The sequence below is a fragment of the Pinus tabuliformis genome, chromosome 9 (assembly GCF_031772625.1).
Source record: "Pinus tabuliformis cultivar Carrire ecotype Pingquan chromosome 9, CPIR1, whole genome shotgun sequence".
In the NCBI taxonomy this organism is placed as follows: Eukaryota; Viridiplantae; Streptophyta; class Pinopsida; order Pinales; family Pinaceae; genus Pinus; species Pinus tabuliformis.
Window position 1 is genome coordinate 185926758 of NC_142307.1, and position 10434 is coordinate 185937191.

Sequence of the window (10434 nt, forward strand, 5' to 3'; positions counted from 1 at the left end):
AAGCTATTGATATGCACCAAATCAGACAAAGGCAGCATGATTTCATGCATGCACAGGAATAGCTAAGCGTCGCCCAGAAAATAATTCAAATACATAACCATTATCATAGTGATGGGGACCAGCGCTCTGTTGTGGGACTTCGCAGCTCAACCATGACTTGTTCTAACTGGTTCCAAGTTGCAAGGCCATGATAGTGGTTTTGTATTTGAATTCTTTGCCAGCCAAAGCAAAGCTATTGATATGCACCAAATCAGACAAAGGCAGCATGATTTCATGCATGCACAGGAATAGCTAAGCGTCGCCTAGAAAATAATTCAAATACATAACCATTATCATAGTAATGGGGAGTCTGGCATACCGGATTTAATGGTTTCCCTTACATAATATTAATGTGCAGGGAATTCATCTTTTCATATATATATATAAATATCTACCAGAAAATTAAACCAGGATTTAAACTCTAGAAACAAAATAAATGAGTTCAATGTTAACCGCCAAAGCGGTAGAGGGTTTTGCGGCTTGGCCAGGCTGCCCTGCCTCTTGAAAGTTGAGAGCATAGACAACATCCATGACATTCGAACATATCACTTGGCACTACTAATAAAAAAAGCCAGTGAGTAATTGACATACCTGCAAATAGTGACCGGTAGCAGATTCTGGGTTGCGTCCAAACAACAACTATATTGAAACAGCGCATCTAAAATAGTAACTCAGGACTCAGGAGCATCGACAACCAATATAGTGTAGTGTGGGCAACTGGGCAAGTTCAAAAACAAACATACAAGTACCATCTGCGGGAAGAGATATACATAATACTGGTATCATGTATGGTCCCGGCCCGCAGGTTGCAACCCAAACGCAAATCTTTAACCAAGCTATGAAATTAATAACAATTCATAGCTTTTTCGAATTTCAAAACACTCCACAATCCCCATAAGATTCACTCATACGGTTGACTTGACAAAAACTGAAGAATTTTACGGTAATGAAACCTAAAGCAATTAATTTCAGTAAAAGTGGCCGAATGGAGGATAAAAGCTGAAAGGGGAAAAGGAAAAACAATTAATTTGGAGAACGCATGGTGTACTCCACGCTGGTAATGAAACCTAAAGCAATTAATTCAGTAAACGTGGCCGAATGGAGGATAAAAGCTGAACGGCGGAAAGGAAAAACAATTAATTTGGAGAACGCATGGTATACTCCAGGCTGGTATGCACACAAGGGATTAATTAAGCCATAGCCGGTATGACAACCTAGTACAATAGTCACAGACTTCAAGAGATAGGTATTACAGGTATTATAGATTTTTACGTTTTTTAAATGAAATTAAACGTCAAAATGACGGGTTGGGAAGGTATAACACGCGTCTAACGTGACGTGGAAAATTTTCTCCGTGCCGTCAAATACGTTCTAAAATCAAAATTACGTCCTGTGGGACGTCAAATTCCAGGCCTGATCCATTCTCTGTCCTGTGATCGGAGAAGGTAACATTGACTTGACTTTCTTGGAAACGGAGTTTCATATCGATAGAAAATGAGAGAAGGCAATTACCTTGAACGGTTGGTCCTGTGGCCTGACTTGGGCCCATCCAGTAGGACCCGAGGGAAAATCTGTGAGGATAATTAATATATATGTCAGAATGACGGGGTTAAGCATAGAGCTATTGCGGAGAATCCCTAACGCTCAGTGTTCGGCTCTCACCTCCGTCGAAGAAATAGCTAAGGTAGACACTTTACATTTTTAGTGAAGTTAGGGTGTTATTTCCTTTTTTTTATCATGTTTCAGGCTGTCTTTTGCTTCTATTTTCGAATATTGCGCACAAATAATGGCCTCACTCTGTGAATTTTGGTCTGGCATCGAATCTGCTGAAAGTTTTAGCCAAAATTACAAAAGCGGAGAGGTATTTTCTTCGAAATTTTGTGGAAATCAGCACTCGAACTTCAGTTTGAGATGCAGTCGAGGATATGTTTGAAGTTGTTAAATCTGGTTAAAGCTTTCGCAAATATTGTGGATATGACAGTTAATGGCCTTAATTTTTTCTTTATTGGTTTGGACGACGAATTTCCACCAGTTTTTTAGCCGTTTTCCTCTCTGTTTTTTCAGGGGCTTGACTTATTTTTGGAAGGAAGGTCATGACTTTTAGTTCAACCTTTTTTTCTGATTTTCACCGCTTTTCTGTTTTTAGGATTCAGTTTCTGCTGTGAAGAATCTGTCTGTATGGTTTTGCTTCACAGCTGTAGAACGCTCTAGACTGTAAGTACCGAAGGTTTCGAAATCTGTGTCTTAAATTTCAGAATTGTTTATATTGATGGAAATTCTTGCTGCGTTTTTTTACCTCCGGGGAAATTCTTTGATCGAATTAAAGATTATTGTAAGGTTTTTCGATTCTTAGGAACAGTTTCCGAACGACATTTAGTCCTGGTGAGATTTTTCTGTGAAATATTTTTATTTCTCGGTCAAAGAAGTACGAATATTTTGAGAAAGTAACAAGCTTTTCAAATGTCTAATTTACTGGATCTTTGAAATGGCTTAGAGTTTTAATTTTTGTTTTCTAAAAAATTGTTAGTAATACTTGTTAGTAATTTTGCCGCAAGACAGTGGACTCTGGGGTGCATGGACTTAGGTTTTTCATTATTAGCTTGGATGATGATTTTCTACTGTCCTTTGCCATTTTCCTCCCTGGTTTTCTCGGCTACGACTCTAAATTATCGCTTCCATCAGCTTGGCTTCCAGAAGTCTTTGTGGCCATCACTTTTGATTTTATCCTTGTTGCGTTTTCTTGGCTCATTTTCACACTGTAGGGTTCAATTTTCTCCTCGGAAGAACTTTGCTCTGTGAAATTGAAGGTTCTTGTTTCGCAGTTCTTGCTGCGAAGCTTTAAAAATTGTCCTCTTTAACATCCTTCGGAAAAAGCTAATCATTATTCCAATGTAAATTTTGAAATTCATTAGGATATCAACAGTCTAAATCTGAAAATTTAAATTATCAGGTCTCATGAATCTCATACTAAATAAGCATGGTATTCAATTCTACTATCCTGAATCCATACTTCGTTTTCGCCTTTGTTTGGATTTCAATTTCATAAATATTGGGAAGCTTTTTATTCCTCAGAGTAGTTTCTTGATCAAAACTAGTCCTGGTATAGGTTTTGCCTTGAAATAGTTTGTTTCTGCCTCCATAAAATACAAACAAAATATCTGACTTCTTGAAACTTTAGTAATGTCCTCGTCGCGACTCGCGTAGAGGCTTCTATATTTAATTTCCATATTATTTTTAGAGAATAAGTCATTTATTATAGTTAAATCCAGTTACTTCTTAGTTAGAGTAATTTTTAGAAAGTTAAATCGTTAAATTTAGCAATTGATGCATTTTTAAGTCATATTTTTGGTGGCTTTTAGTATATTTAATTTTGTAGCTTTAAGGAATGGAATAAATATAATTGCTTTTTTTTTAATTATGTTTTTTGAATAGGGATTTTTATAATTTAAGTAAAAGCTGTTAAAATTCATAATTCTAAGTGTTCTAGACATTTTTGATGGTGTTGAATCTATTTCTATCATTATTTTTGTAAATCTAAGTAAAAGCTGCTAAAATTCATAATTTTAAGTGTTCTAGACGTTTTTGATGGTGCTGAATCCATTTCTATCATCAAAAACATGATTCAAACATTATTAATTCAAGTTATTTTTGAAAAGATAAATTTATATCTGATGTATTTTTAAATTTTGAGTTATTTTTAAAAAGTAAAATAAGTAAAATATAGCAATTCATGTATTTTTAAGTCCTATGTTTTTAGTGGCTTTTAGTTTATTTAATCTCGTAGCTTTAAGCAATTGAATAAATCTAATTAAATATTACTTTTTCTTAATTTTAGAAAGTTAAATTTAATAAGTCATGTATTTTTAGTGACTTTTAGTCTTATAATCTATTTAATCTTGTAGCATTAAGCAATTGGATAAAACGATTACTAATATTGTGGTTTCCATCTCTATCCATCTACTTAAAAAAAACTTCATTCATCTTGTAGCGAAAAGTGGACAAAATCGCCGAGCTTTAACATATCAATTGTGCGCCTGTGGCTCTGCAGATACAACAGATTTTAAAGGAAACCTTGAACCAAGAATTATCATGGCGAGGAATCGACTGGAAGTATTAAATGCTTTGGACGTAGCAAGAACGCAATGGTACCACTTTACTGCAATCATTATTGCAGGCATGGGCTTCTTCACGGATGCCTATGACTTGTTCTGCATTTCCACCGTCACGAAGCTCCTGGGAAGGATTTATTACTTCGATCCGAGCAGCAAGAGTCCCGGTTCTCTGCCTCCAAATGTCTCGGCTGCTGTGAACGGGGTGGCCTTATGCGGAACACTTGCCGGACAACTTTTCTTTGGTTGGATGGGCGATAAACTGGGACGGAAGAAAGTTTATGGAGTAACGCTCATGATCATGGTTATTACTTCCATAGCGTCTGGCCTTTCGTTCGGTAGCACAGCCAAATCCGTAATGACCACGCTCTGCTTTTTCAGATTCTGGCTCGGCTTTGGCATCGGCGGAGATTATCCTTTATCTGCCACCATTATGTCGGAGTATGCCAACAAGAAAACCCGAGGGGCGTTCATCGCAGCAGTGTTTGCTATGCAAGGCTTCGGGATTCTTGCCGGTGGTGCGGTGGCCATTATCGTCTCCACAGCATTCAACAAGAAGTACGAACGTCCTGTATATCAGGATGATCCTAGAGGTTCGACTGCTCATGAAGCCGATTATGTGTGGCGGATCATTCTCATGTTCGGAGCTGTTCCCGCTGCTTTGACATACTACTGGCGAATGAAAATGCCGGAAACGGCTCGCTACACTGCTCTCGTCGCAAGAAACGTAAAACAAGCCGCGGCCGACATGTCCAAGGTTCTTCAGGTAGACATTGAAGCAGATATCCGAGTAGATGAAGTGGTTGCAAAGAATGACTTGGGGTTTGCTTTATTTTCAAAAGAGTTTGCAAGGCGACATGGCCTACATCTATTGGGGACTGCAAGCACATGGTTTTTGTTCGACATCGCTTTCTACAGCCAAAATCTTTTCCAGAAGGACATCTTCACTTCTGTGGGATGGCTTCCCTCAGCCAAGTCAATGAATGCAATAGAAGAAGTTTATAAAATAGCTAGAGCGCAGTCGATTATTGCTCTGAGTTCGACAGTCCCAGGCTACTGGTTCACAGTCGCATTCGTGGACCACATAGGCAGGTTTACAATTCAACTGCTGGGATTCTTCTTCATGACGGTCTTCATGTTCGCGCTCGCTATTCCATACGACCACTGGCGGGGTACCAAATGTGACAGCGGCTACTGCGGCGGCAATCACGGGGCCTTCGTTATACTTTATGCCCTCACCTTCTTCTTTTCAAACTTCGGTCCAAACACCACCACCTTCATTGTGCCTGCTGAAATCTTTCCGGCGAGGCTTCGTTCCACATGCCACGGCATATCGGCGGCAGCAGGTAAAGCGGGAGCCATTGTTGGAGCCTTTGGTTTTCTCTACGCCGCTCAGAGCACTCATGTTGCCCAAGTGGACAAAGGCTACCCGACGGGTATTGGCGTTAAGAATTCTCTGATTCTCTTAGGGGTAACAAATGCCCTTGGTTTCCTTTTCACATTCCTTGTCCCTGAAACAAATGGCAAATCCCTAGAGGAGCTATCTGGCGAAAACGGTGAAGAGCAAGGAGTCGAACTGGAACGCACTCATTCCAGACGCAGAACTGCACCAATTGAATAGCTGGATAATCTGAATTTACTGGAACAAAGTTGTGAAAAAATATTTTAACAGTAAGTGCAATAAGCTAATCTAGTCTTCTACAGCACTATTATAGATGTTTGTTTGTATTTCTACTCTCCAGACGCTATATATCTACTAGGTTCGCATTTTAAACTTTTGAGTGCATAACTTCCCCTTCCATTCCTTATTTTGCAGAACACTATTTTACAGGTTGTATGATAGATGTAAGTGTGATTGTTCATAGCGTTTTTCACTTAGATGTAAACTGAACTGAATGTTTTTTGGTTTGTTGTTTTGGGATTCCCCGTATAAAATTACAGTCTCCATTTTTTAATCCTCGTGAGATTGTGTATTAGTCCGACGTTATGCTTTTATACAATTATGCCGACTAGATATTTGCTGACATGGGTGGAGACTCAGATCTGACCTCACCGACATTGGCTAGCTTTGTCCGCTTCATGGTTTATTTGGATTGATCGAGGGATCAGTCTTCATTCAATTTATTTAACTGAATTTTTGTTAAGAAAGTACTTTTTTTTAATAAACTGTTTATTTTGAAAATTCGAAAACCTTAGGTGGATTTCCAGTTCCATTCTTATTGGAATGGTTCTATTTAGTAAGCTGTAATTTCAAATAAGAAATGTTACTCAAGTTGTAAATCAATTCACCAAAATATAGTCATATTAGACTATAAGAAGAAAGAAAAAAAAAAAAAAAAAAAAAAACTTCTAACAAATAGTTTCCTCATAATTTTAATTTTATTTTTAGAGAATGATATTTTGATAATAAATAAATACTTCACCAATAAAGGTTTGATTAAAAAATTACCCTTCAATAACATATTGATGTTAATTTTTTTTACATATTTATCATAATAAGAAAATGACTATAACACACAAATGACTTATTGAAACCACATTCTTAGTTTGAAATTGCATAGAGCACTCACAATGAAATATACATAACTCTGAAATCAAATGTATTTGACCTAGACATGCCATAACATTTATATATATGAGATATGACTAAGGAAATATGATGAGACATATAAGATCGCCAATGAAACTAACATATTTGCAGAGTGAAACATTAATAAGTTGATTTAGAATATTTCTGGTTTCCTGTAGAGTTTTGTTTGGGAAGATGTTCATTATTGTTTGTATGTGTTCGCTCTTACAACATCAATATTAGTAATTACTCCCATCCATATCTTTATCTTTTTATACACATTTGCTTTTTTCAAAAATTGCTTACCACTCAAACAAAAATTAATAGAGTTGCCAACCATATTTTATTTTCAAACCAACTCTAGGCATCACTATTGTGAAATATCAATCCATCAAATGAAGATCTTCATCATCTCCATGGAATGTAATGTCTTCTTGGAAATAAAGAGAGAGGGGTTCATGTCAAATAGTACCCTCTATAGATGATAGTCAAGACCGGAGGAAACTAGATTTAAAACTTGGTTAAGAGTGAGGGGAGGTGACCTAGGATTTGGGTAAGAATGATATAACTATCCAATGGAAAAGTATTTCAAGGAGAAGACCAAATAAAGTAAGGTTGTTAGATTTTATTTTCATCAATTAGGTTTCCATAATAAATATGTTAATCTTTTAATAGAACAAAATACAACTTCTTTCACCACTTGAACCTGAGGGATATAAATTAAGCTAAGTGTGAATGATAGGAAAAGTACCTTTAATGATGTTATTTTTTTTTCCTTCACATAATCCAACCTCTTCAGAGGAGCTATTACACAATCTTTCTACACCTAAGTAAACATAAAATATTATTAAACAAATAAAATAAAATAAACACATAAATGTACTTATTTATTAAAATAAAACCCAAAAGAAACCATGCAGACATATTTTACCCGCTCCACATAATGTGGAATGTACATCAACCACTTATATAGGTTTACTTAGTGAAACTATCACCTCCTCTACCATTGGATACCAAATGTAAACAATAAAAAACACTTTTAAAAAATCAATATCAAAGCTAAACAGAAAACCCAAATTCCACAAAAACATACAAACAAGAACAAGAACAAGAACAAAAGCAAGAGAAATAACCATTAACATAGCAAAATCATCAACAAAAGAAAGAAGCACAATAAGAAAAAGAAAGACAAATCAATAATGTACAATAGAATTGAACTCAACTCAACAACGGACAACCCTCTATACCTTGCTGAGTGGCAATGGTCCTTTCTGCTATGTTAAGTTTGAAGAGAGAAGGAATTAGTAATATACAAAATGGAAAAAGATAAAAAAGTGTGAATTTTCAAGAATATATCTAAATATTATATATAATGAACAGAGGAAATGAGTATATATACGTATGATGAACAAAAGGTATTTACAGAAATGAAATATAGTAGCCTTTTCTCGATAACTCAAATCATGTGACCCCATCACTTGCAGCACTGAGCCATTACATCCTCCTGCTCCCGCAACTACCACGCTTCTTCTCTAATGTTTATTGACAAACACGTCATTTCCTACTCTAGATAAGAAGATTGCTGACAGTTCCTCTGGCTTCTCTTCAAATGATTGTTCCTCTCTCTACGCTTCTCCCCTGAGCATATTTAGAGTTTGTCAAGGCTATTTTGCATTTGGTTGAACCCACAAGGGTTAGAATATTAAAGGGTCAAAATTCCCTACACCTTTTTGGATGTGAAGGGTTTGAATTTTCTTTGCATTGTGCATGCACCTTCTATTAGTTGAGGGGTCAAGGACTCTTACATTATGTATATTCAATTGGTGTTGTAGAATATTGATGGCTTATTGCACTTCATGGTTGGGACCACTAAATTTGGTTCTACAATGATAACTGGAGAACTACCTCTTGTCCTCATCTCCTAGAGAAAATGAACCAACATCACTATGCTCCCACCGACACACAGCAAGTATTGTGTCCCACAACATAAGGTTTATGAAAAACATCTTCATCAACATTTTGTACCTTGGCATTTGGTAACTCCAGCATCTTCACTTTTGGCAGCCATGGTGTACATGGTCAACATTCTCCTTCTGATTTAAGCCCCATATCTGAGTCTGTTGTGCACTAATAAGCCTTTCTCTGGCTGAACTTGGTTTTGGTGGTTCGTAGAGGGACAAATTAGGAAAAAAAATCAAACTAAATGAAAAAATTTCAACCATCATTTATTAATATCCGCATAATATTGCTAATTTGCTCCAAACGTCTATTTTAGCATCTGCAATTAGTTTTATAAACTTCAACCCACGTCACAAAAGACGGTAACGTCAAAAATTTAAACTTATACAGCCAAAATGGCTAGTGACAGGCATTTTGTCCGTCAAATTCCACCCCTGCTAGCGAGTGGCGTCATCTAAAAAAGTGGAAAATACCTTTATTGTGGCTCAGCTTTATGTATTTCTGGAAAACGCTTCTCAGAAGCTTTTTGGTAGGTTTCCGAACTGTTCTGTTTCTAGAACCGTACACTTTTAAGAGGCTTTTTGATAGGGGTCCCATACCTGTACTCTGCCTTGAACCTTACACATTTGTAAGATTTCAGGAAAAACCTGAACAGTAGGATTTTCTAATAATGCAAAAGACTGCCTAACATCCTCTAAAGCAACTAAATACGATGCTCTGTAGTGGGCAGGAGGGACTCATAAAGCACTCTGCAGTGAGCAGCGATTAATAATTTACAGTGCTCTGCAGTGGACAGGGAAACGATCTTAATATTTAGTGTTAGAATATCCTAGTGTAATTTTTGTTTCAGATATCTAGATACAAGTCAATTTATTTTGTTTTAAATATCTAAATACAAGTCAAATATTTCTTTGACCGATTAAACAAAAGAATAACTTATATGGAAATAAATAAAGTGTATCACCAGTCTAAAAAAAATGTAAATATATGTGTGAAAGAAGGGCATTAATACATAGCTATACCATGGGTTGGTTATAAAAATATCGCCCCATATCTTCTCTATCAGTAGAACCTGAATTCAGTTTTCTAATATTCTTTCTGGTGAGAGACTGGGAAACACAGGCTCTAAGTGGACGTGGCCATGGCACCATAATTTGTGGTTGGAATTTAAGTTGCTAGCGTAAAACAAATGAAGCAACTGTACACGGTTCTGTCTTTTCAAATTTGCTCATGGTTCTGTCTTTCACATCAGCAATGGATTAATAATTAAAAATTTAAAAATTATATAAATTTAATAATTAAAATTGTATTTTTTTTAAGCATCTTAATTAAAGTTAAAAAAAATAAATAGCTTAATTAAGTTAGGTTATTCTTCACACTGCTAAATATTTTTGATAGTGATATTGTTAATAAATTTGGTATCACATCACTCAAATTTAATAATAATAATTAAATTATGTTAATATATCTTATTAAATAATAAATGAGTGTTATTATGGTGAATATTTATTGAAAGTAGTAATATTAATTACAAAATGGGAGTTATTGTGGTGAAGTATCTTTTAATACATGTTTATAAGTTTCAATTTTATGGATTGGTAAAAAAATAGTTTTACAAAGGAAAACAATTGGATTTAGGTACAAAATAGTTTTATAAAATAAATAATCAAATGTGAAAATGTCAACAAAATGTGCATTGATAACAAAAACTTGAGATTTTACACAACTCCAAGAATGTTATTACCTAATTCTATTTAA

General features: G+C 35.7%; 1 protein-coding gene across 4 annotated transcripts; it reads left to right on the forward strand.

The window, feature by feature from the left end:
- Positions 1 to 1582: 1582 nt before the first annotated feature.
- Positions 1583 to 6103, forward strand: LOC149147751 (putative inorganic phosphate transporter 1-3). 4 transcript variants are annotated; one of them, XM_089438542.1, is made up of 3 exons: positions 1642 to 1723; positions 2186 to 2253; positions 4088 to 6103. In XM_089438542.1, the coding sequence occupies exon 3, from the start codon at positions 4129 to 4131 to the stop codon at positions 5767 to 5769; it is 1641 nt and encodes a 546-aa protein (XP_089294668.1). In that variant the 5' UTR covers positions 1642 to 1723; positions 2186 to 2253; positions 4088 to 4128; the 3' UTR covers positions 5770 to 6103. The 4 variants fall into 4 exon arrangements, with proteins under 4 accessions (XP_089294669.1, XP_089294668.1, XP_089294671.1 ...); XM_089438545.1 differs by having other exon boundaries at positions 1666 to 1723; positions 2104 to 2253; XM_089438544.1 differs by lacking the exon at positions 1642 to 1723 and adding an exon at positions 1762 to 1900.
- Positions 6104 to 10434: the final 4331 nt, after the last annotated feature.

What these genes read in the sequence shown, in the direction of transcription:
- LOC149147751 (XM_089438543.1), top strand. Translation starts at nt 4,129, where the DNA reads ATGGCGAGGAATCGACTGGAAGTATTAAATGCTTTGGACGTAGCAAGA.